The sequence below is a fragment of the Esox lucius genome, chromosome 3 (genome assembly GCF_011004845.1).
Source record: "Esox lucius isolate fEsoLuc1 chromosome 3, fEsoLuc1.pri, whole genome shotgun sequence".
Taxonomy (NCBI): Eukaryota; Metazoa; Chordata; class Actinopteri; order Esociformes; family Esocidae; genus Esox; species Esox lucius.
The window spans coordinates 20,067,668-20,095,600 of NC_047571.1; the positions used below are offsets into that span (position 1 = coordinate 20,067,668).

Consider the following 27,933-nt stretch of genomic DNA (forward strand, 5'->3'; position numbering starts at 1 on the left):
CGTCTGATGCTGTAAACAAGATTTTCACGGACAGATCTGTCGAGAGATGCGCTATTTTTGCGTTAGCTAATGTTTGCAAAATCAAAAAATGCAAACGCTACGGGAGAAACAGGGTAAATTATTTATATATAGCAATTGACTGTATAGGTGAAGTGTGTCAGTGTGCAATGCTGCCACAATTTAAAGCTAGCTACCTAACCAGCTAAATTTCCAGGGTAGCAAGCCGACCACCATCTTTGCAAGTGTGGTGGTCTCGCGAAAAGGCTTTTTAACAAAGATGGTTTATTTAGTGGTTATACAAAAAAATTGACTTGCAGAATTGTATTTATTGTTAGAATTTGTTAAACCCATATGCTTGAGTATAATTTTAAGTGTTGTTATGGTAAGGGTCAGTTATAGATTTTGGCTTGTCTGCACATCAGAAATGTTCGTATGTAGCCCTTCCCCCACTTCCTCAGCTCGAGGCTGAAGGTGGGCCCTGGCTTGAGACAGGGAACGAGGTTAAACCATTACAGCCTATTTTGTAAAATAGCCATATCATGTTTTAGTATATGAATTCAAGAATATAAATGAATTGAAATGTTGTGCAACATAAACAGTAGTTATTTTATGTATAGTATATGGTCCAGTAGTTAAAGCACATGACTACATCAAGCCTTTGAAGTTACATTTGCAGTATATGTTTTCCCTGTTTTTGTGTTGTGTTTCAGATCATTGTGTACCCTCTAGAAATTAATTGTAAATGTATTTGTGTCATTCTGGAGTCACTTTTATTGTAAATAAGAATGTAATGTTTCTTGCATTTGTTATTTAATCTTGATACTACTATGACTGAAGATAATTTCAAATTCATCAAATAAATAATGCTAAGTGAGAAAGTTACAGATGCACAAATATCGTACCCCAAGACGTGTTAATTATTACATTACAGGGGAATGCAGTTTTTGTAAAGGGGGTTAGAGGATAAATCAAGCTCCCTTCTTCACTAGAGGTGTATAGAGATTATTTTGGCACAACATGTTTGGCGATATGATTAGCCTATACCCCTATACTCACCTGTGTTGCGAATAGGCCAATCTGTCATCATGTAAGCATGTAGTTGTAGACTGATAAAAAAAACAACAACAGAAATGTCAAATTGATTTTATAATTAGTCATTTTAAACTCTGTGCCTCTAATAAATTGACATTCAGGTTCAGATGTTATGCTATTGATCTAAAAAAAAATCTCAATAATTAATTGGACCAAGCAATAATTGAGTTCAGTCTGCCTGTCAGTCTGTCTGAAGCGAGATTGCATGACGTTTGCTCATACGCATTTTTGGTATAAGTGTTGTGAGGGTATCACGTATGGTGATACATAGTCTTGTGCAACCATACTTTACATTGGCATTGTTGTTACCCTTGCCTTAAAGGTCTGGAGGACTTGGCATTGCAAAAACTGTTTGAATGGACCGTTGGCTTCCAGCCGCAAGATTTGTGCTCGTGGTTAGATTTCAAAATCCTTATCCCACATGCCTGTGGGTGCTATGTATTGTTGTTCACTGTCAGAATGGATATGACACATTGCTCAGTATGCTGGTTTTACACGTGGCAGAGAATGGAAGAAACCTGGAGGAAAAATGAAATTCTGTTTGGTCGGAAACATACTTAACTACAGATTTCCCTGAAATACTTGTGCTCTGTTGCACCTACTAATCTAATGAGCACCGTTGGAACTCAGCCAAGATAGATATTTGATTAATCAGAATTCCGTTATGTTGACAGGGCAACTTCCTCATTGATAAAGGTTGGATTTGATTTCCCAAGGGTGCTTCGTGTCTGTTACTTCTTATCAAAGATTTGACATGGTTTTACTGCTGTTTACCTGTACCTGGCAGAGCTGGAGAGGGGAGTGAAAAGCAGAATAGGTTGGGGCTGTAAAGTACTGCCCAGTTTATAGTAACCAGCTTGCTTATTTTACAAAATATGTAATTTTCTCTTCTAGGTCCTCCTCTTCCTCTGTCGTCACTGCGTCTGTTTGTTCCTCCGCTGAGGCTGGTGTGTGCTGCTATGTGGCAGATTGTAGAACGGAGAGACATCATGGACTATGGACTGCTGGAGGAGTTTGCCACCACTGTGTTGGATATAGTCCCTGAGCTGATGACTTATAGAGAGAGGGTCCAGCTCCTCATGGGACTGAGAGCACGGGTAAGTGGCATGACCAGGTGGTTTCTGTTCAAGTCAGAACCATTAATGGATGGAGCAAGTAGGGATGTGATGGTCATGTCGTTTTGGATGACTCATGTCAGCAAAAGGACCACTCACTGGTATAACCATTTCAGTAGGAACCAAATTAAGCATAACTTTCTGCTCCCAATCTATAACTGAATGTCTTCCCCGTTCTGAAGTGATAGTCTGCATGTGTCCTTGTTTTGCAGAGCTGGCTGCTAGTAGAAGTTATGTCGATAGAGATTGCACAGTATACTTTATCTCAGTATAGCAGGACACTAATCCACGTTCCAAGTTGTTTTCCAGCTTGTGCTTAAGCCAGTTTGTTGACAAGCCCTGTGGGTCAGTATACAGTATCTCTGTGGTCAGTATACAGTATCTCTGTGGGTCAGTATACAGTATCTCTGTGGTCAGTATACAGTATCTCTGTGGTCAGTGCACAGTATCTCTGTGGTCAGTGCACAGTATCTCTGTGGGTCAGTACACAGTATCTCTGTCGTCAGTGCACAGTTTCTCTGTGGTCAGTATACAGTATCTCTGTGGGTCAGTATACAGTATCTCTGTGGTCATTATACAGTATCTCTGTGGGTCAGTATACAGTATCTCTGTGGGTCAGTATACAGTAACCCTGTGGGTCAGTATACAGTAACTCTGTGGGTCAGTATACAGTATCTCTGTGGTCAGTATACAGTATCTCTGTGGGTCATTATACAGTATCTCTGTGGGTCAGTATACAGTATCTGTCGTCAGTGCACAGTTTCTCTGTGGTCAGTATACAGTATCTCTGTGGTCAGTATACAGTATCTCTGTGGGTCAGTATACAGTATCTCTGTGGGTCAGTATACAGTATCTCTGTGGTCATTATGCAGTATCTCTGTAGTCAGTATACAGTATCTCTGTGGTCATTATACAGTATCTCTGTGGGTCAGTATACAGTATCTCTGTGGTCAGATACAGTATCTCACAGTATCGCTGTATCATTGAGGCTGTTTCATTGAAATAATGTGGACAGGAGTTTACAGCATCTGATCTGTAACCAGCCTGCAGGGCAATTAACCTTAATTGCTCCATGGACGTTGTGGCAGCACCCCATACATCCTCCCCATACCTCCTCCCCATACATCCTCCCCGTACCTCTTCCCCATACATCCTCCCCGTACCTCCTCCCCATACATCCTCCCCGTACCTCTTCCCCATACATCCTCCCCGTACCTCCTCCCCGTACCTCCTCCCCGTACATCCTCCCCGTACATCCTCCCCGTACCTCCTCCCCGTACCTCCTCCCCGTACATCCTCCCCATACCTCCTCCCCATACATCCTCCCCGTACCTCCTCCCCATACCTCTCCATTTGGTTGGACCCTGTGGGCAAACAAAAAAAGATGCCCTTTCCTTGTCACCGCGTACAGACACTGCCTACCGGGTCTCTAATAGGAAAATGAATGAGACTTTTGCTCTGTATCTTGTATGTCTGATCCAGTGAGTCACACTGAAATACTTGAAATACATTTGTTTGCTAAATGTTTAGTTTGGAGTAAAATGTTTATTTTCATTAATGTTTTACATTAGAAGTAAACAGTTGGTTTTGCATAGTTTGTGCCTGGATATCTTCAGTCAACTGTTTGTACCACAGCAGAATTGTTGTTTTTCTGTCCACTCATTACATCTTATACGATAACCATGCCAGCCGTAGGAAAATACAAGATACAAGTGTCAAAGGGATGTGTGTAAAACGCATTCAGAAGATGGGTGAAGTGTCAGCTGGTTTTAGGTTTGTCCTTCCAGTCTGTGTCAAGTTGGTCTTCTATCTATTTTTGGGGAAAAAACAAAGGTTCCTATTACCTCAGAAACCCACTCTTTAAGTTTAAAGTTCATTCTCACAACATACTATATTGCAGAAACCTGTTGTTCTAAGCTATTGAAATAGGATTCAAAAGGCTTCACAGATAATAAATAATAATAATAATATTTCATTTTTAAACTGAAACATTTTAAAGTCTTTCTCCAAAACAAACTATAATGACGTTGATAAATGACCCCCCCCCCGTCAACTGCATCCTGAGAAGGTTGTTTGCAAACACTTCAGTTCACACTCACTGGAGTCTTAGTTATGTTGACCGTTGTCATGATGAATTCTCTTTTGATTGACAGCTTATTCTGGAGCTATGTCGCTGTGATGATGAATTGTGCCGTCCTGACACCGTACAGCCCCACCTGAACAGGATAAGGAGCTGTATCTCCAGTCAGGGGGTGAGAATGATTCTGATGGATCTTACTGAATATTCCTTTATTCACCTCAAACTAACAGTATAGAAGCCGGTTTCTTTATGTACAGTAGACCAATGGTGTAATGTCATCTATTCACTTCACAGAAGATGGACAGCCAAAATATTCCTATATGCTATATAGTTAATACCATACAGTATATGAACACATATATACACACACATATACAGCTCCGGGAAAAATTAAGGGACCACTGCACCTTTTTCTTTCCTTTCCAAAAAAGTGAGGAACAGAAGGGTTAAAATTTTGATACCACTGCAAATTGAACGCTTCTGTTCCTCACTCAAAAATGTCCTTTTCAACTTTTTGGAAAGGAAAGAAAAAGGTGCAGTGGTCCCTTAATCTTTCCTGGAGCTGTACTCATACAATAGATCGAGATTGTATAAACTCCAACATACTATACAGAAGATCAACTGTGCAAAGAAAGACTCCAATATGCTATAAGAGTGGAAAGAGTATACTGTGTTATACTGTGAAAGTGGGTAGTTTAATTAACCTTCTGCACATATCTACTGCAGGTTTCAGATCCAAAGGTGGAAGCATCAGAGGCAAGCTTCTCAAAGCTGATTGAAACCCTGCTTGAGGAGCCAGATGAGAGGGAACTCTTCTTCCAGGTCAGTATAATAATATATAATAATATGTAGAGAGTGGGCAAAGAGACATGACTATGAAGTAATGAAACTTATAAATTATACCAATAAATTGCAGACAAAAATATTTTGTTGAACAATACATTACAAAATGAAAATAATTTCAGTGTTAGGAATTGTGGGATTTTATGGTGTCCTGTTTAATTATTTAATACTCATGTAAAATTATTCTTTTCTGCGACCCAGTAATCAATAATTGTGATCAGGTTGTCAGTTTGTTAGTAGGATAATGGAATATTGTCCTCCTTTCCCTGGTAGCAGACTTATATAGAGGATACTCATGTGTATCTAAGTGAATTTTGACATCTCTCACAGCCCCTATGAATCAGGGTTTGTTTTGTTGGAAGAGGAAATCATGTTACTTATTGTTTTAACAATGCATTGTCTTGACAACTAACTTTCATTTTTTTTTTTTTTTTTATGGCTTTTGTTTGTGATCCACCCAAAAATCAGACCCAGCTCTTTTGAATTTCTCCATTGTATCATACACTACCATTCAAATGTTTGGGATCACATAGAAATGTCCTTTGAAAGAACACAGAAATGTCACAAAGAAATGTGCTTTGAAAGAACACATAGAAATGTCACATAGAAATGTCCATTAAAAGAACATATAAATACAGTGTAGACACTGTTGATGTTGTAAATGACTAGCTGGAAACGGTTTTTAATGGAATGTCTACATAGTTGTACAGAGGGCCATTATCAGCAACCATCAGTCCTGTTTTCCAATGGCATGTTATGTTTTCAATTTTTTTAATAATTTTAAAAGGCAAATTTATAATTTGAAAACCCTTTTGCAATTATGTTAGCACAGCTAAAAACTGTTGGGCTGATTAAAGAACCAATAAAACTGTCTTTCTTTAGACTAGTTGAGTATCTGGATTATCAGCAATTGTGGGTTTGATTATAGTCTCAAAATGTCCTGAAACAAAGAACATTCTTTGTTTGGTCAGACTTTTCTTGATCTGAGAAATGAGGCTTATTCCATGCGAGAAATTGACAAGAAATCACAGACAACGCTGTGTACTACTACCAGAACAGCGCAAACTGGTTCTAACCAGAATAGAAATAGGAGTGGGAGGCCCCAGTGCACAACTGAGCACGAGGACAAATACATTAGACTATCTTAGAAACCTTACAGGTCCTCAACTGAAAGCTTCATTTAATATTTGCCATAAAACACCAGTCTCAATGTCAATAGTGAAGAGGCGACTCCGCGATGAATTGCCTTCTAGGCAGAGTTGCAAATAAAAAGCCATATCTCAGACTGGCCAAAAAAAGAAAAGATTAAAATGGGCAAAAGAACACAGACACTTGACAGAGGAAGATTGAAAAAAAGTGTTATGTACAGACAACTCTTAGTTTGAGATGCTCAGAACACAAAGAACATTTGTGAGACACAGACCAAATCAAATGAAAAGATGCTGGCGGAGTGCTTGTCGCCATCTGTCAAGCATGGTGGAGGCAATGTGTTTGTCTGGGGGTGTTTTGGTTGTAGTGAAGTGGGAGATTTGTACAGCGTTAAGGGGATCTTGAAGAAGGAAGTGCCATGCCGTACACTGTAGATGGCGCTTGATTAGAGCCAATTTCCTCTTATATCAGGGCAATGACCCAAACCACAGCTCCAAAATATGCAAGAACTATTTAGGGAAGAAAACTTAAACTATTTTAAATGGCTAACTGAGTTATGATAGTTATTGTTATAGATTATTCATAAGTAAACAAAATATTACAGTCCCAGCCCAGAATTTGAGGTTTTAAAACAAGAAACCAGGTACGCCTAGTTCCGCCAGCCCGCAATAGAAAATGTTTGCTACCTCAATATTCGAACCCGGGTCTCCTACGTGAAAGGCTGTTTCGTTACACCATCGAGCTGTACATTAGCCGGGTGCCAGTGTAGCATCTTGTCTCGATCTTGAACAAATTCAATTTTGCCACTGGCCGTTTTAATAGTTAATTGGCCATTCGTGAATGACATTGATACAGTTAAACGGACTAACATTTCTTACAAAGTTTACTTCCACCACAAATAGTGGCTATGTATTGCATTTGCCACTGGCCGTTTTAACAGCGTATTAGGCAGTAATAAGCTTTACCGGTATCTACTAATGCACTGAAATAGTCATAAGAATTGAGCGATTGCTAGCGGGTCTGCCAAAGCTATTTAATTTCATGGCATAAGAACATACTTTTTTCATTCATTCGTGAATGACATTTATACAATAACTATCAATAAAGGCGACGATAACTAACTTTTTCATCAAGTGAAAAGACAAGAGAATCGTGGAAACTACCAGAAATAATTAATAAATGTTGTTGCTCTCAATAGATTCAAACATAGGTCTTCCACATGAGAGGCACTATCTTTAACCACTACGCCACGACATGACACGTTTCAGCAGTCGCTAGACTCCATTGAGGATTGTGTTAAACTGTCTAACGTTTCTTATTAAGTTTACCTCTGCCACAAATAGCGTCTATGAACTGAATTGCTTTTGCCACTGGCCGTTTTGACAGATTATTATCCAGTAATAGGCTTACTGGTATCTACTAACTTCCTAGGAATAATCATCAGAATTGAGCAATTGCTAGCGAGATTGAAGATGAACTATTCCACGCCAGAAACAGTCACAATATTACCGCGAACAGTTTCAGCCAGCGAAGTCTTCGTCAATATGGAATAATTTACAATGCGTACCTCGCTTCGCCTGAGAGGAGATACGAACTCGGGACCTATAGTTCCCAAGTCCACGTCTCTAACCACTATGCTATTTAACAAGGGGAAGTCAGTCAGTCACTCAGGCAGTAATCCGGCTCCGCTTACGCTGTCTAGCAAAAACAATAATTCCAGGAACACAAAAGAAAGACCTACAATAAATTGTTCATTTGATTCTGTATTAAGGAATGGTCTAAGTTCCTTCCAAATGTGTTCGGCAATCTCCTACTATATTATAGGAAAAGGTGTGTCCACAACGGTAACAGTCATTTTGATAAATCATTTTTTCACTTTAGAAAGTGTATGAAGGAAATAACAAACTCTGTATATTGTTAATTATTAGTATTTTCTTGTTTGCGGATCGTTATCAAGGATGCAAATCATTTTGAAGGAGAATAAAGGTATTTACTTTATCTGTTTGTCTTTTTTATTAGAATGTTTTCCCTGAGGAGTTTGGCTCCAAGTATGACTCAACACTGCAGATGCTTGTCCAGGAGTTCCTATCCAGACTGGAGAAGCTGCTTCCACCTCCAAACCTTCAACAGGTATTACTGTGCTGTAACTACATTATCAGAGTTATGCATTAAGGACAAGTACTTGAAAGAAAGTCTAAATGCAAAACAGCTACGGCAGTAAATCAGTTTCTCCATCAGTTGCTCCATTTTCGGGTTGTTCTGATATTACTGAAAACTAAATGTTTTCTGGTTGTTCTGATATAACTTAAAACTAAACGTGAAACCGAACCTGACATAACAAATCATTTGTAAAGTTAATGTTTTGTCAGAGCTCCTATGTATCCTATGTTTAAATTTTTTAATAGAATTGCATTCATTTGTGTAAAAGACTTAAAAGGTCAAATTTTAGTTGCATATTAGTCAGTGCCCGAGATACAATATTATCCCAGTACTTAGGTCTGGGTAATATGTATTGCGATTATCAAGATTTTATATATTTAAATTCATTAGTGAGATTGTGATTGGACACTAATAATGTTACACGACATATGTCTGCCACAGAGTAACGAGGCAGAATTAGAAAACTAATATTCATCAGTATTGGAATTGCTAACTATATATAAAAGGAGACAATAAGCTATTGATGAAGGCTTGCAATGCTAGTTAATATTCAAATTGATATCACTAGATATAAATACTGATAGTGTCATCCATATAGAAATGATTTCAGATTCCGTGTGAGGATATGACAGGGCCAGGAGATTTTGTCACGAGAGAATGGAGAGAAGAATCTGATGGTTCACAGTGTTGAAGGCTGGAAGATACGGCACATTCAGAAAGTATAAAGACCCCTTTTTCCACATTTTGTTATGTAAAAACAGTTTTTTAGAAATTTCAGAAAATATCAAAATGAACAACACAAATTTCACATTTACGTAAGTATTCAGACCCCTTCAGTCTGGGCTCAGACTAGGACAGTCAAGAGACAGACTTGTCCCGAAGCCACTACTGCTTGTCTTGGCAGTGTGCTTGGGGTCATTTCCTGTTGCAAGTTGAACCATTGCCCCAGTCTAAGGTCCTGAGAGCACAAGCAGGTTTTCATCAAGGATCTCTGTGTACTTAACTTGAGACACCATTGTTACATGCTCTGTCTTTCAGACTGCCTCGTGGCTCAGCATTGCACCTGCCCTCATAGAAGAATGTGTCCAGTCTGTGGCTCACCCAGAGCCATTACAGACTCTCCTCCGTCACCAGAAAAATGGACAACAGTTAGACACCAATGGTAGGTGGGGAACATGCTATAGAAATAATTTACTTGCCTGATTTCATTGCCTGCATGTTGTTTTCACACAACACAATTTGAATATTTACAGTTAGAAATGTAGTAAAAGAAAGGTTCATGTTATTCTTAGTAATTCCTAATTTTTGCTTCGTGGTCTTTCTATTTTACTAGCTCTGCGGTCTGTTGGTGGTGACTACATCCTCTCTTCACTATCATCACGCTGCTCTGGGAAGGAGGGAAGTGCCTCCTCAGAAGTGGGCACAGAGAGACAGTCCTATCCCACCATGCAGGGATATCAAAGCCCTCTCCCATGTGATGAACCAGGGATGAGGTGGGACTGCAGATTGGCAGATTATAGGGTTTGGACTGTAAAGCCACCAGCAGGATCTGCATGTGTGGAAGTGGAGGTTGACACTATAGAGGTCGCCACTGAGAAAAGCGGTAAACGCAAGACAATCGGCAAAGATACCATTAAAGGGACCAGGAGAGATAAAGCTGTTCTCTGCCCTCAGACCCGCAGTGGACTAAAAACCAGCCGCTTAACCGCTTCCTGTCTGTGTCGTAAGCCTGTGCTGCGGTTGAACAGGCTTGACATTAGTAACATGCCATTACCCAAGTCCTTGTTGACACTGATTCTAAGGAGAGGGAGACTGCAGGGTGAGGCAACAAGACGCCCAGGACCAAAAAGAAGAGGTAGAAAGAAAAAAAGGAAAAAAGGACATGGTGTTACAAATCAGAAGATTGAAACGCACGCGCTTGATGTAAGCGATACACCGCCACCCAAGTCATCATTGAAGCTGACCCTTAAGAGAGGGATAGTGCAGGCTGAGGCAACAAGTTCTCAAGTCCCAAAAAAAAGAGGCAGAAAAAAAGGACAGAAAATAGGACCTGGTATCACAAAATTAAAGATTGAGAAGATTGGCGCGCAAACACTTGACATTAGTGATATGCCATTACCCAAGCCCTCGCTAAAGCTGATTATAAGACGAGGGAAACTGCAGGCTGAGGGAACAGGTTCCCAAGGAAAGATTCCAAAAAGAAGAGGCAGAAATAAAAAACATAGAAGAGGGCGTGGCATCAAAGATGAGAAGACAGAAGCAAAGGGTGTGAAAAGAGATCGGTCAGTTGAAACAGAGTAAGTGACTGTGGAATAGAGGAATCTAAATCCAGAACTCAAGGTCTGCGCTCCTGCAGGTTTTCTAGTAAAATGTTTAATTATATAATGTAATGACCAGAGAATACACTAAATTAATAGTTATTATGAATAAAAATTTATTACATTTTTAAGTGCACTTAGAGCACTCCAAATCTGTATTTTGACTGATTAGATTAGCTCAGAAAAATATTGAATATGAGAATATTTGATGTGATTGCTCAGTTTGTTAATTTTTTTTTTAATTATTTTGGCTGCTTTTGTAAATGCAGCCTCAGTGTGAAGTTGACTGAATTGGTCCCTGATTTAAGGGGTATTGGTCCCTGGGGTTTTGGGGCTGGGATGAAAGTGGTACAGTCCAGATTTGAATGCCCCTACAGTACTGTCTAGGACTGGAGCAGTGAACCTATCCATAAAAACAATCCCAACTGACTTTTATCTTGGTCTCTTCTCAGGGAAGAAGCCAAACCATCAGATTATGAACTTTGGACTACTGTCAGAAAAGGTGCCAATGTCCATAAAAAGGCTACTGTGGAACAATGTGGTAAGAAATGTTCTTTAAGAGTGTAGTGCAGTGAATTTCAAGCTCTGTGGAATCAAAATGTCTAATTTCAGAAACATAAATAAAAAATGACAACCCTGAAAATGCGAAGGACCAAATTAATTATATTCTTGTGTACAAATAGCTATAATAGTTATCATTCCATTGCAAAAAGAAAAATATCCCTGAGGCTATTTTTTTATTTTTTTTAAAATGGTCTGTGTCTTGTCACTGAAATAAATACAGTGAGTTAAGTTTTTTTCCCTCGGTGGTTCTTAACTGGTGGCTTGTGTTTAGGGTTTCAGTGGTTGTTGGGTGTCTTGAGTTATTTTAAAAGTCAGAATTTAACAACTAATACCAGGTAGAAAGTGTGTAGAAATGATAATAAACATACAGTTTTGTGTAATTCTCTGATAAGTTAACTAGGCCGCATTCTTCATCAAGAATTAGGGCTGCAACAAACTATTATTTTGATAATCGATTAATCTAATGATTATTGTGACGATTAATAGACTAATCATCAATTATTTCACCAACTAATCAGTAAGTTTGGAAGGATTATTCAGCCTTTTCAATAAGTTAAAACATTCAGTTATACATATTATAACCTTAAATAATAAAACAAAATAATCACTTCAGCTTTTCAAATTGTGTTTTAATGAACTTTAATGAATCTCAAACTAAACAGGTCAACAACAAAAAAATCTGCTGCATTGCAGACAAAAATTTTTTTTTTTATATGTAAACATTTCTTGGCAGCAGTGTTAAGAGCTTCATTATTTGAAGACCACTCATTTCTGCACTGGCCTTTTTTTGATTTTCAAATAAGTGCTGAAATAAAATGAAGGAAGGTCAGCATATCAACATGTTCACGTGACAAGCTTGCTCTTTTTTTTGAGCAAATGTTTCCTGCAGCTGAGAAGATCCGTTCTGCTGGAGTGGATGTGGCAGGAATGCAAAGAAATGATCTTGCCAGCTTTGATAGGTTAGGGAAGCGTCCCTCATTTTCCTTCCACCAACCTAAAGGATCTTCTTGTTTCGCTATTTGCGGTTCTGAGAAGTACATTTGTATTTCCTTTCTCACCATCTGAATGTTTTGTTCCTCATGTGACTACTCTTCACTGAGGCTGTCGGTGTCAGACTGGAGGAGGGTTTCTAACACTGACTCTTCCTTTTTCCTAGGAACAGTGACACTGTGACACTGAAGCTGCCCTTCTTCTGTAGATTTCCAGAACTCTTTTCCTGCTTTAATAGCAAGGACCTCAACAGTGCTTTTAACCTCTATCCTCTGTTCAGCAGGCATAAACTTGAGTTTTCTAAATCTTGGATCTAGGGCTGCTGACAGAAGAATGGTGTTATCTTTCTCCTTGAGGAAAGTGCTGATATCCCCCCATCTTTCTTCTAACTCTTTAGAAGCTTTGGCTAAAAAAGCTTTTCCAGGAGTAGTTTCGAAGATCAGGGATTGTTGCACAGACCTCTGTAGCCCTTTTGCAAGCTGAGGAAGGCACGACAATGTTGTGTACTCTTGGCCACTAAGAAACTCAGTGGCACATTGAAAAGGCTGCAGGCCCTGGGTTAGCTCTTCAAGTAATGACCACTGATCAGGCTTCAAATCAAAGTAATGTTTGCCCCTTGGTGTCACTTCAGGATCCGAAAGTGTGGCAGTAACAGGCCAGCGCTGCTCCAGCAGACTCTCCAGCATGAAGTAGGTGCTATTCCACCGGGTTGCAACGTCTTGTATCAGCTTATGCTCTGGTGTGTTCATCTGCTGCTGCTTTTCTTTCAGCTTAGTATTGGCCAGTTCACTTCTTCTAAAATGTTCAACCAAGGTCCTTGCAGCTCCCAAAGCTTTGCTAATGCTGGTCTCTTTGAGGGAATGGTTCACGACAAGCTGAAGTGTGTGTCCAGTACAGCGGAACGGAGACCCAATTATTTTTCTCAGCAAGCAATTTCAGTGCAGCCACAACATTTGATCCATTGTCATGAACAACCGCTTTAATGCTGTCTAGGGAAATGTTGTATTTTGTGACAACATCTTCCAGCCATGTGGCTATGTTGACACCAGTATGTCATTCCTCAAGAGGCATGGTTGCAAGAGTGAGACTCTTCATGTTCCAGTCTTCAGTTATAAAGTGGCATGTGACACCAAGGTATGCTTCTGTTGCAGATGTCAGTGGTCAGTGCAATGAAGCTTCTTCCTTCCTGAATAGTTTCCTTAACCTTCAGAATATTTTAGTTGAACATTTTATTTTTAACTCTCTTAGTGGTTAAACTGTTGTTTAGTCATCATCTTTACTGGATGTTTAGTTTGAAATCTAAAAGCAATTCACACTAAGGTAACGGTTTAATTTGTAAACATTAATGTATTTACTAACATGAACTAATATGAGCAGCACATTTATAACATTATTCATTTTTGTTAATGTAAATAAAAATACAGCTGTTCATTTTTGTTCATGTTAGTTCATTGTATTTATATTAATGTATTAGTAAATGTTGAAGTTATCATTAACAAACATTAAATGTGTAAATACTGCAGAAGTACAGTTCATTATTAGTTCATGTTCATTTATATAGTTAACCAACATTATCTAATGGACCTTATTGTAAATTGTTCTCATAGATTGTTCCTGAAACATGTATTTGCGATTCTGCTTTACTGTAGGTGTATATTTACTTTTTGATTTTTTCATATTTTTGCTCTATTCATCTGGTAAAGTAGGTTCTTGAAGGAAGGATATATCCAGGATGGAATGTAGAAACCATTTCACGAAAGCCTTCTCCTTCCACCAGGGAAAGAGGTCTCATGTCTTTAACAATCATGTTTAGAATTGACTCTGTAAGAGCAGTGGCTTGTTGAGGAGTACATGAATTCCTCCTCAGGAAAAAGTCATCAATATTAGGCCCACTGCTTTTCTTAGAACTGAAACAGAAAAAGGAACATTAAATTCAGGACATACATTTTTTTTAAATATTTATTTGCAAACAAATATTATAAGTATAATATGGCAGTCTTTTTTTTCCATTACATTTTTGTGCTGACAAATACATTCTTATTCACCATTTAATTAACAGTATGAAAAAGTAAATGACATGATATTCTTCCTGACATCTCCTGTTGTAAGTCTTCATGAATATGGAATAAAATGCATGCAAGTAATAAGACTATTTACCCAATAGTGTTACATTAATAAAAACAGCCCTGACTCCTAAGCTCGATCAAGCTTTATTCTATGCAAAATAAATCATCATATTACTGTAATTATATTATTATTTTTAATATTATTGCTTTTATTAATAGCAGTGTTGCATTCTCTAATAAAGAGATTTACAACTAGTTAGTTAGCTTCACCTGGAGATTGAACACTCACCTCTCACCGGCTCCTCTTGATCCGGGATGCTTTCTCTTTAAGTGCTCCAACATACATGTTGTGCTCCCGTGAAACGCAAGCTCAGCCTTGCATGTATTGCACATGACAGCATTCTTAGTTGGCAGTTTTGTAAAACTTTCCCACACCTTACTGGTCCGGACCCGTTTACACTCCGCCATAATTCGCCATTTATTTACTCCCTATGCAATTTGCGCTGTTGCAAAAGCATTTGTAACGGCTGCATTACACTCTAGCGCCACAGCGTCGTAGCGGTCAAAACGCAATATTGCAGGCCCATACATTGGTCACGTGAGATTAAACGACCACTCGACAACAAAGATATTTGTCGACAATTTTTTATTGTCTACAATGTCGACTAATCGTTCCAGCCCTATCAAGAATATCACGAATAGGGAATTATTGTATGCCTGACTGATAAAACTATACAAAGAATTAGGTGTGCTTGCCAAAGGTGAAAACGTCTCTAGTTTGTGTTCACTGGATTTAAAGGTGCTTTAGTAAAATCACTAGCCAGCTAAAAGCAAAAATCCATATTTCCCTCCCTAAGTCGTTATTCAGGTCCAATCAACTCAGCAAATGAACTTAATACAATGTTATGTGGAAGAGGACAATGTGTGTTTTTGTGTGGTCACTTTTATAAACACTTTTTAAACATATTGTCCAGGTGGAAGGCCCATGACATTCTCCAATTAATGGTTTATACTTGCTAAAACAGCATGACTTCATACATGTCATGCTTTTTTTTGTCCTAGTTACTAGATTTAGCAAAACATTACTTGGTTAAATGCTGTTTCTGATCTAACTTCATGCCATCAATGAGGCAGCTACAGTGGATATAAAAAGTCTATACACCATTGTTAAAATACCAGGTTTTGGTGATGTAAAAGAATGAGACAAAGATAAATCATGTCAGATCTTTTTTCCACTTTTAATGTGACCTATAATGTGAACAATTCAAATGAAAAACAAACTGAAATCTTTGAGGGGGAAAAATTTAAAATAAAAACCTTACAATAACCTGGTTGCATAAGTGTGCACACCCTCTTAAAACTGGGGATGTGGCTGTGTTCAGAATTAACCAATCACATTCAAACTCATGTTAAATGGAAGTCATTACACACCTGCCATCATTTAAAGTGACTCAGAGTGATTAATCACAAATAGAGTTCAGCGGTTCTAGTAGGATTTTCCAGACATTTTCTTAGTTGCATCTCAGAGCAAAAGCCATGGTCCACAGAGAGCTTCCAGAGCATCAGAGGGATCTCACTGTTGAAAGATATCAGTCAGGAGAAGGGTACAAAAGAAGTTCCAAAGCGTTAGATATACCATGGAACACAGTGAAGACAGTCATCAAGTGGAGAAAATATGGCACAACAGAGACGTTACCAAGAACTGGACGTCCCTCCAAAATTGATGAAAAGACGAGAAGAAAACTGGTCAGGGAGGCTTCCAAAAGGCCTACAGCAACATTAAAGGAACTGCAGGAATTTCTGGCAAGTACTGGCTGTGTGTTACATGTGACAGCCATCTCCCATATTCTTCATATAAATGGGCTATGAGGTAGGGTGGCAAGACGTAAGCCTTTTCTTACAAAGAAAAACATCCAAGCCCGGCTGAAGTTTGCAAAAACAAACGCACGTGGGATGAAACCAAGGTTGAACTTTTTGGTCATAATTCCAAAAGGTATGTTTGGCACAAAAACAAAACTGCTTATCACCCAAAGAACACCATACCCACAGTGAAGCATGTTGGTGGCAGCATCATACTTTGGGGGTGTTTTTCTTCAGCTGGAACCGGGGCCTTAGTCAGGGTGAAGGGAATTATGAACAGTTCCAAATACCAGGCAATTTTGTCACAAAACCTTAAGGCGTCCGTTAGAAAGCTGAAGAGGAAGTTCACCTTTCAGCATGACAATGACCGGAAGCACACATCCAAATCCACAAAAGCATGGCTTCACCAGAAGCAGATTAACGTTTTGCAATGGCCCAGCCAGAGCCCAGACCTGAATCCAATTGAACATCTGTGGGGTGATCTGAAGAGGGCTGTGCACAGGAGATGTCCTCGCAGTCTGACAGATTTGGAGCGCTTTTGCAAAGAAGAGTGGGCAAATATTGCCACGTCAAGATGTGCCATGCTAATAGACTCCTACCCAAAATGACTGAGTTCTGTAAAAAAAATCTAGGTGCTTCAACATTGTATAAGTTTAAGGGTGTGCACACTTATGCAACCAGGTTGTGAGTTTTACATTTTTATTTTCTCCCCTCAAAGATTTCAGTTTGTTTTTCAATTGAATTGTTCACGTTACAGGTCACTTTAAAGGTGGGAAAAGTTCTGACATGATTTATCTTTGTCTCATTCTTTTACATCACACGAACCTGGCATTTTAACAGGGGTGTGTAGACTTTTTATATACAAAAGTATATCCAATATTTTAGGATATTTAAAGAAATGTAAAAATGTATTTAGATGGCACAATGATTCCCTACACTATTAAGTACCTGTTTTCTACATTTCTGTCACTAAATCGATTTTAAATCCTAAGTGCTGGAATATAGAGTTAAAAAAAAATATTGCTGCTCTCCAAGTGGAGTTTATATGATATTAACAACGTTCAGAAACACACTAAACCAACTCACTTCATATCAGAATGTCATGTATTTCTTTTGAATTGTCTGAAAAGCAAATTGTCTATCATATTTATTTAATCAGTTTGTTGCAGCCAAAAACATTCACACTCTTGCACTATTTAAAAATAATTTCCTGTTTCTTTAAAATAATTTTCTTTTGTTGTGTGAAAATTGAAATTTAATTTCGATTTCCACACAACAGCTCTCATTCATGAAAGCTTCTCAGAAAAGATCTCAGATCCAAGTGTGGGAAGAGACATAGGATCTCAGTGTGTGATTCATGATTCTGTCAGACCTCTTTGAAATGAGCGTAGATGTCATCGCAGATTGATAAATCGGATGAAGTCATGGACGCGAGAACGCACTTCACTCCTCATTTATGTATGACACACCCGTAACGTGTGCGTGTGTGGCGATCCTCAACCTATAAATTGACAGCTTTCAGCATAAATCATACCTAAAACAGCTTTTCCATAAAAAAATCTGTGTTTCATGTTTCAGCCCAGAGCCAAGGTCCTTTAGAACAGCAAGATCTGCCATTATTAGGGTAACTGCCATACAAATGCATGAACAACAGAAATAAGAGAAAAAAAATGTAGCATGAAGTGAAAGGAATAAATCATACATTAATATGGTAGTGATACATTATTAAACATTTTGGTACATTTGTAAGTGCTATATTCCTTATTTTATATTACCTATTTTTTTTTATTGTTATCTGTGTTTTTTTTTTACTGAGGCTGTTATGATTATAGTTGTTTGTGATAGTGATGGTCTTATTGCAAATTAAGCATTATCAAATTTTATGTTGTTGGTTTACACGGTCTCCAACCAGACGTGAGTTTGATCTTAAGGATACGACAAAGACAATATGATTAATACCAGCTCTGTCGTATGGTCATTATAAGGTCAAATTTGAATGATGGCCATTGTCTTAGACATTTTAAAACTAGTTGTGAACCAGTGGTCTAGACTATTCATATCAAGCACAGACTCTGTCATACTTGTTCTCTGTCCTTGATTGTCAATATGTGAATCTCTTTCTAACTTTATTCTTTTCAACACTAGGTGGAGTTATTGTTGGTCCCCATTGCCCATCAACTGATAAGAGGGAGGAAGAATTGCAAAAGCACACACTGCATGTTCACTCAGAGGAGCACTGTGGTCAGATGGCCAAAGGGCATAACCGAGAAGAACTCTTAGAACCATCCAACACCTCTCAAAAAATACACTTTCATTCAGAGGAGCACAGTGGAAAGGTGGCTGAAGGACAGAAAAAAGAAGAGGTCTTACCTTGTGTCTCACTAACAGAGAGGGTACCTCAGGATTCACTCACAGAGAGGGTACATCAATTCTCACTATCAAAGAGGTTACCTCAGGATTCACTCACAGAGAAGGCACATCAAGACTCACAATCAAAAAGGGTGCCTCAGGATTCACTAACACAGAGGGTACCTCAGGATTCACTAACACAAAGGGTACCTCAGGATTTACTCACAGAGAAGGTACCTCAAGATTCACTAACAGAGGGGGTACCTCAGGATTCACTAACACAGAGGGTGCCTCAGGATTCACTAACAAAGAGGGTACCTCAGGATTCATTAAAAGAGATGGTGCCTCAGGACTCACTAACAAAGAAGGTGCCTCAGGAATCACTAGTGCAGAAGGTACCTCAGGACTCAATAACAGAGAGGGTACCTCAGGATTCACTAAAAGAGAGGGTACCTCGTGACTCACTAACACAGAGGGAACCTCAGAACTCACTAACAGAGAAGGTACCTCAGGATTCACTAACAGAGAGGGTACCTCCGGACTCACTAACAGAGAGGGTACCTCAGGACTCACTAACAGAGAGGGTACCTCAGGACTCACTAACAGAGAGGGTACCTCAGGACTCACTAACAGAGAGGGTACCTCAGGACTCACTAACAGAGAGGGTACCTCAGGACTCACTAACAGAGAGGGTACCTCAGGACTCACTAACAGAGAGGGTACCTCAGGACTCACTAACAGAGAGGGTACCTCAGGATTCACTAACAGAGAGAGTTCCTCAGGACTCACTAACAGAGAAGGTACCTCAGGAATCACTAACAGAGAAGGTACCTCAGGAATCACTAACAGAGAAGGTACCTCAGGAATCACTAACAGAGAAGGTACCTCATGAATCACTAACAGAGAAGGTATCTCAGGACTCACCAGCTCCTGAGCCATCCAACACCTGTCACAAAAGAAGCCAACGGGTCAAAGCATGCTCCTTCTGTGGCAAGACTTTCACTGACACACTGGACTTGACAAGACACATGCGATCTCACATTGAGCAGAAATCCCACCAGTGCATCCAATGTGGGCAAGACTTTGAATTTGGTGAGGACTTAGAGGAACACCAAAAGAACTGTGAGAAGATCAAAAAGGAAAATGATGATTACTTTGGGGAAACTGTGCAGCAAAAACCTGATCTTAAAAAAAAGAATGATCGGAAAAGAGACAAAAAACCTGAAATTGATGAAAAACCCGACATGAAAGGAGAGGAAAAAACTAATCTGAAAGCAGACACTCAAGACTCTATAAAATGCCATGTGTGTGGGAAAATAACTACACGGATGCTGGGTTTACGAAGGCACCTTCTACTTCACTTCAACAATGGTGCATTCAAGTGCCCGGTCTGTCCAAAGACTTTTATATCCAATGCTGATTTGAGATCGCACCTGAGATTGAAACTTTCTTGTAGAGAGAAATGTTCTGATGAGGTCATTAATACTAAGTTCCACCTCCAGCCTGTCCCTTGTCAGAACATATGTCCTTACTGTGGGGACACTTTCCAGCTCCCACAGGAACTGAAAGGACACACAAAAGAATGTTCCAGAAAGTGCCATGTCTGTGGGAAAACAACTTCGAAGGCATGCGACATGCGAAGGCACTTGTTAAAACACTACAACAATGGCCCCATCAAGTGCCCAGTGTGTCCAAAGACATTTATATCCCATCCTGACTTCAAGATGCACCTGAAAACAAAAAAACTCTGTAGGGAAAAATGTTCTGATGTTATGATGAAAGAATTACTGTCTTCAGTAGAAGGTAAATGTAAGGACAATATAAATGAAACAGAAGTCATGACAAGGTCCCAGCAACCAAGCTCCAGCACCACAGGTGTACCTGTCAAGAGTATTGAAGAGTTCTTTGAAGAGTTTTCTCATGATTTACAGCAATCTGATAACAGCATGAGTAGTGAAGTGAACCTAAATAGTCTGAATAGCTTGGATGAAGATTACAGTGAGGACATGACTCAATACCAACCCATGAAGGATGTTGACCTGAATAACCTCCATGTTGACTATAATGAGATCAGTCAATACCAACCAATTAAGGATGTCGACTTGAATAACCTTCATGTTGACTACAACGAGGAGATCATTCAACACCAGCCTGTTAAGGATGACCCAGAGGAGGACTCGATGTCTGTGGACAAGTCAGGGGGAAAGGACATTTCCAATGACCAAGAACCAAACTCAGACAAAGGCTTAACAAGGAATCAGACGTCCCACACTGACGCATGCCCTCTCCAGGACTCTATATCAGAGAAGAGTGGAGAAGTGAAGAACGAGATACAGGTGATACCAGTATCAACAATAGATACGACAATACTAAAGGCACTCCAATTTGAGGTTTTAAGAAAATGATGGACATAATCATCTTTCGACCCCCTTTACCCTGTATTTTGTTTGTGTTTGTAGATGTGTAGGATCACTAAAGTGTAATGAATATGGTGGTGGCCTTGCCCCCTATTCACAGTGTCTCACAGTAGGAGTGCAGATCTAGTCTTGCCTTTCAGATCGTAATAGATTTGACCTGATACTAGATTACCACTCATACTATGAGAAGCTTTAGAAACTTAAGAATGTAGGGCCTTAATTGGAAGGCAGGCAAATGCTGCACCAACATGTTGCTCCGAAAAGGTTAGGTGTATCCCAGCCTCTCTTTGTATAAAACACTCACCAGTGAAGTCAACCATACCTAAAGACAGCTTTTGAGAAACTGTTGATTTAAAGTAACTGCCTAGAAAAAGATTCTCTTTTAAAAGTTCAAAACTCATCCCTAAATAATGTTGTTGACTTTCCTCATATATGTGTGGCCAAAGCTTACATTTAAAAAATTATATTTGAAAAACCCAATTTCTAACTGTCTCAAAAACACAATTTGAACCGGCCATTCAACAGCCTTAGAAAGGATGAGCTGGCCAATCTGTGGACAACTCACAGTGTATTTCTAGAACTGTAATACACCCACAGAATTCCGTTTTTGGGATAGCCCCACAGCATTCTTACACAGAATATCAGTTTTTATAACATTGAATACTTAACACAATGGATGGAAAACTAAAATATTTGTAATAACTATAGACAATATTTCATAGAAACCTGGGCAGTAACTTTAAAATCCTGGTCGGGGTGACGTCACTGAGTGATGGTTACTAGTATTAGCCTGACAGTTTTACATCCACTACTGCTACTCACCCCATAGTAGCCTGCTAGAGCCATTTGTGATCTGAGTCACAGAACCACATAACAGAGTGAGTTCTGTCCCCACCTGTCACAGAACCACATAACAGAGTGAGTTCTGCCCCCACCTGTCACAGAACTATTGTAACAGAGTGAGTTCTGTCCCCACCTGTCACAGAACTATTGTAACAGAGTGAGTTCTGTCCCCACCTGTCACAGAACTATTGTAACAGAGTGAGTTCTGTCCCCACCTGTCACAGAACTATTGTAACAGAGTGAGTTCTGTCCCCACCTGTCACAGAACTATTGTAACAGAGTGAGTTCTGTCCCCACCTGTCACAGAATTATTGTAACAGAGTGAGTTCTGTCCCCACCTGTCACAGAATTATTGTAACAGAGTGAGTTCTGTCCCCACCTGTCACAGAACTATTGTAACAGAGTGAATTCTGTCCCCACCTGGGACACAATCTCTTGGGTTCCCTCTGGACCAGACTGATGTGACATTCCTTTTTGTTTGTTTTTACTTCATGTCAAAATGTGACAGCTATTTTTCCCTTCTTTCCCTCTCTTTATCAATAGTTATCCACTTTGAAAACACTTTATTATCATGTGATGTCACTGTATATTGTAAGTTACTTTGGATAAAAGCATATATGCCGTATAGTATTATCTACATGTTTTATCCACCTTGTTTTCAAGTTTACATAGGTGTGATACATTTAAATTCATTAAAGGAAATAAATGAAAAGGCATGGCTTTGAGTCCGTGTGTGCATTTTTATGACTATAATATATATTGTATACAGAGAGGGAAACTGCAGGCTGAGGCAACGGATTCCCAAGAACAGAAAAGAAGAGGCAGAAAAAGAAAACAGAAAAGAGGACGTGGTGTCAAAAATGAGAAGACAGAAGCAAAGGGTGTGAATAGAGAGCGGGCAAATGAAACTGAGTGAGTGTCAACTGTGGTAGAGGTATTCAAATCCAGGCCTCAAGTTCTGCGCTGCTCTAGATGTTTTTTTTCTTCCATGTAGTAAATGGAGGCCTAAATCTCTCCTTGATTGAATTTGTTTTGTGGGGAAGGATGAAAACCAGTAGAGGTGCAGACCTCGAGGCCCAGACTTCAGTGGTGTTGCAGTAGTGGCTGTGTCCATGGCAGTGAACTTAACTGATCATAATTCTGTTCTCTCCTCAGGGAAGATGCCGAACCATCAAAAAATGAACTTCGGACCACTGTCACTAAAGCAGCCACTGTCAATGATTCTGGTAAGGACTTTTTCTTAGTGTGTAGAGCAGTAAACCAATTATTTACATAGACTACTGAGTGAAGAAAAAGTCACAGTTGATACAGCAAAACTGGTAAGACCTAAACATTCATTTGGTTCTGCTGTTGGAATAACCTAGAATGTATGTCAGCCTTTCCCCAAACTCTCCTTAAGCCCACTTGACTTTTCACATTTTTGTTTTATCCACAATCTTACTCACCTTACTCAATTAGTCAACTAATTATCAAGACTTCTAGTAATTTAATCAGGTGGGCCAGTTTATGATTAACTCAAACATTTGAAACTTCTGGAGAGGCCGAAGGAAAGGTTAGCAAAACCATAATTTGCTTGTCATTTTGCCCCAAACCGAATAAAACATTTCTGTTAGACTGCAATACCATGGCTTTAGGTTTTTGTAGATAATATTTGGTTGTGCTGCTCACTTTTCTCTCTGTTACACTAGGTGGGGTCCATGTTAGACTTCATTCCCCATCATCTCATAAAAAGAAGAAATTGCAACAGCACAACTTTCAATCAGAGCACTGTGGTCAGATGGCCAAATGGCAGAGAAGAGAACTCTTAGAAGGGGTACCTCAGGACTCACTAACTCCTGAGCCATCCAACACCTGTCACAAAAGAAGCCAACGTGTCAAAGCATGCTCCTTCTGTGGCAAGACTTTCACTGACACACTGGACTTGACAAGACACATGCGATCTCACATTGAGCAGAAATCCCACCAGTGCATCCAATGTGGGCAAGACTTTGAATTTGGTGAGGACTTAGAGGAACACCAAAATAATGTCTGTAAGGTGAACAAGAACAACAATGATGAGGATAACAATAAGGACTCCTGCAAGGAAACCAATGAGCGAAATACAAATCTGGTAAAAAAACATCTTAAAAGAGATAAAAACACTAAACGGAAAAGGGACAACAAAACAGATCTGAAAGTAGATTTCCAAGTAGATGAAAAACCTGTTCTGAAAGAAGAAGGAAAAACTGATCTGAAAGAATATGAAAAACCTGATCTAAATGAAGATGAAAAACCTGATCTGAAAGGAGACACTCAACACTGCTCTATAAAATGCCATGTGTGTGGAAAAATAACTACTCGTATGCTGGGTTTACGAAGACACCTTTTAGTTCACTTCAACAATGGTGCATACAAGTGCCCTGTCTGTCCAAAGACTTTTACAACAAATGCTGATTTGAGATCGCACCTGAGATTGAAAAGATCATGTCGAGAGAAATGTTCTGAAGAATTTATTATGACCAAGGTCCACCTCCAGCCTGTCCCTTGTCAGAACATATGTCCTTACTGTGGAGACACTTTCCAGCTCCCACATGATCTGAAAGGACACACAAAAGAATGTTCCAGAAAGTGCCATGTCTGTGGGAAAACAACTTTGAAGGCATGCAATATGCGAAGGCACATTTTAAAACACTACAACAATGGCCCGATTAAGTGCCCGGTGTGTCCAAAGACATTTATATCCCATCCTGATTTTAAGATGCACCTGAAAACTAAAAAATGTTGTAGGGAGAAATGTTCTGATGTTATGATGAAAGAATTACTGTCTTCAGTAGAAGGTAAATGTAAGGAAAATATAAATGAAACGGAAGTCATGACAAGGTCCCAACAACCAAGCTCCAGCAACACAGGTGGACCTGGCAAGAGCATGGAAGAGTTTTTTGAACAGCTTGCTCATGACCAGCCTGATAACAGTGTTAATTGTGACAGTCTTCATGTAGACTTTAATGATGAGATTTGTCAAAATCAACCCATTGAGAACATTGACCAATCTAAACCTTGTGAGTACAAGTGTCCTTACTGCAGGGCCACTTTCCAGCTACCACATGATCTGAAAGGACACACTAAAGAATGTTCCAGAAAGTGCCATGTCTGTGGGAAAACAACTTCGAAGGCATGTGACATGCGAAGACACATGTTAAAACACTACAATAATGGCCCCATAAAATGTCCAGTGTGTCCAAAGACTTTTATATTCCATACTGATTTAAAGATACATCTGAAAACAAAGAAAATTTGTAGGGAGAATTGTTCTGATGTGATGATGAAGGAATTGCTGTCTTCAGTAGATGGTAGACGTATTAAAAAGGTAAATAAAACAGGAGTGAAGAAGTGCCAACAACCAAGCTCCAGCAACACAAATGGTCCAGTGTTGGGTTTGAAGAGTTTTGAAAAGTTATTTGAAGAGCTCCATGATGACTCACAGCCAGCCAATAACAACATTAGTAGTGATGTGAACATAAATAGTTTCCATGAAAACTACAGTGACAAGATCAATCACTACGAACCCATGAATGATGTTGACCTGAAAAGCCTTGATGACCACAAAGACAGGATAAGTCATAAACTTACTATGAGGGACATTGACAAATCCAATCCTACTAAATTCAATTGTCCTTATTGTGGGGACACTTTCCAGCTCCCTCATGATCTAAAAGGACACACAAAAAACTGTTCCAGAAAGTGCCATGTCTGTGGGAAGACATCCTCAAAGACCTGTGACATGCGCAGGCACATGTTAAAACATGACAACAATGGCCCCATTAAGTGCCCAGTGTGTCCAAAAACATTTATATTTCACACTGATTTGAAGACACACCTGAAAACAAAAAAGTTTTGTAGGGAGAAATGTTCCGATGTGATGGCTAAGGAATTACTGTCATCAGTAGATAGTAAACATAGGAAAAAGCTCAATAAAACAAAGGTAATGACCAAGTGCCAACCACCAAGCTCTAGCAGCACAAGTGTTCCTGTGTTGGGTTTAAAAAGCTTTGAAGAGTTCTTTGAAGAGCTCTCTCATGACTCTGATATCAGCATGAGCAGTGATGTGAACTTAATTAGCCTGCATGAAGAAACCAGTAGCAGGAGCAGTCATAACCAACCCAGTGATGTGAACTTGATTAGCCTGCATGAAGAAACCAGTAGCAGGAGCAGTCATAACGAGCCCATTAAAGACACTGGTCAATCCAACCCGGGTGAGTACAAGTGTCCTTACTGCGGGGACACTTTCCAGCTCCCACATGATCTGAAAGGACACACAAAAGAATGTTCCAGAAAATGTAATGTGTGTGGGAAAACTACTTCTACGACATGCGGCATGCGAAGGCACATGTTAAAACACTACAACAATGGCTCTCACAAGTGCCCAGTGTGTCCAAAGACTTTTATATTTTATACTGATATGAAGAAGCACCTGAAAACTAAAAAACTTTGTAGGGAGAATTTTTCCAACTTGACAGCAGAGGAATCACTTTCGTCAGCAGATGGTCAATATAAGGAACATGTAAATGAAACAGGAATTATGACAAGGTGCCAACAACCAAGCTCTAGCAACACAGACAGGCCTGTGTTGGGTCTTAAAACCTTTGAAGAGTTCTTTGAAGAGCTCTCTCAAGACCAACCCGATGAAGGCATGAGCAATGATTGCCACCATGTAGACTTCAATGAAGAGATCAGTCAATACCAACCCATGAAGGATGTTGACCTGAATAATCTTCAAGAAGACTACAGCGACGAGATCAATCAGTACCAACCCATGAATGATGTTGACCTGAACAGCCTTCATGGTCACTACAGTAATGACATCAGTCAATACTAACCCATTAAGGACGTTCAGCAAGAGGAAGACAGAAGGTCTGTGGATGATTCAGGGCAGTAAAAAACTGTTAGGGCCCACTACCTACTTTGAGGGAAGACCTACCGATGTAAACAATTTTTTATAATTAATCACAGTTACATATGAGCAGATATTTAAATGCTGATGCTATTTTCTTGATTTGCAAGATGTTGGCTTGAGTGCAGGTGCCAAGTCCAGAGTGGACACATTTTAGGGCTTTGGATTTTTATTCAGTACATGAAAACCTGCATATAAAAAGTTGATATGCACTACGCCACCACACAATGCTTTTGAACCACAGAAGGCTTTTGGAAACACTTGACTGGTGGGAAAATCATTCTAAATGCAGAATTGAGAATACTTGCATAAATCTGTTCAGCAATTGGATGTAAACCTAGCTTAAGAAGTGGAAAATAATATCCAATCCGGATCTTTCTTTGGTGGTCTTTGAGGAAAAACATCTAACAGCTAGCTCAGCCATTGACAGCCCTTTCAAGGTTAGATTAATAACACATTTAGGGTTTTAAGGACATTGCCTCAAATGTACGTTGTTACTAAAAGACAGAGTAATCATTTTTCACTCATTGACTTATACATTCTCAAAAAAATATCCTGTGTCAGCTTCGCAAGCTGGTTTTCCCATGCTAGCTAGCTTTTGTTGTAGCATGACAGAACAAACATCAACGGAGGAAGATGGTGCTAATTTGTATAGGTTTTCAAGATAACATTTCAAACTTTGTTTTCAGGTGATAATCATGATGTGTTCGTTGTTAGCTATCGCTTTGAAGATAATGAGTGTAAAACATTGGTGCATTTAGACAAAAATGTACCAGTTAACATTGTGTAGTGAAAATGCTTCAAGAAATCATTGGGAATTATAACTGGTTCGTTAATTCATGTTGGAATTGCTGTGTTTTTATTGTTATGATTAGGGCCAACTAATATGTCAGAGGCTACTTATTCTTTAACATTATTTTATGCTATTTGTGACTACTGTCCCGACAAAAACTGTGCTCAACATGGAGTTTGCAGAAATTGCAGTTGCTGTCCTTTCCTTACCATGAACCCGTCACACCCTTTGATGTGTGATGATTTATTACTGATTGGTGGTAAGTGTGGTGTTAGACTGTCTTAGGTTGAGTAAACAATGTGGCTCTAGTTTTGCCACTCGCATTTTCTGTGCGTCACATTTTGTCCATGCTTGTCTGTCTCTG

At 39.3% G+C, this 27,933-nt stretch overlaps 1 protein-coding gene across 4 annotated transcripts; it reads left to right on the top strand.

The window, feature by feature from the left end:
• LOC106024859 lies at positions 1 to 27,895 on the top strand. 4 transcript variants are annotated; one of them, XM_034290385.1, is made up of 13 exons: positions 1 to 113; positions 1,987 to 2,189; positions 4,361 to 4,459; positions 5,014 to 5,109; positions 8,299 to 8,409; positions 9,478 to 9,601; positions 9,773 to 10,736; positions 11,210 to 11,298; positions 18,383 to 19,440; positions 19,495 to 20,922; positions 22,616 to 22,758; positions 23,002 to 23,072; positions 23,535 to 27,895. In XM_034290385.1, the coding sequence occupies exons 1-13, from the start codon at positions 89 to 91 to the stop codon at positions 26,699 to 26,701; spliced, it is 7,578 nt and encodes a 2,525-aa protein (XP_034146276.1). In that variant the 5' UTR covers positions 1 to 88; the 3' UTR covers positions 26,702 to 27,895. The 4 variants fall into 4 exon arrangements, with proteins under 4 accessions (XP_034146276.1, XP_028971848.2, XP_028971854.2 ...); XM_029116015.2 differs by having other exon boundaries at positions 18,383 to 20,922; XM_029116021.2 differs by lacking the exons at positions 22,616 to 22,758; positions 23,002 to 23,072; positions 23,535 to 27,895 and having other exon boundaries at positions 18,383 to 22,565.
• The last annotated feature ends 38 nt before the right edge of the window (positions 27,896 to 27,933 follow it).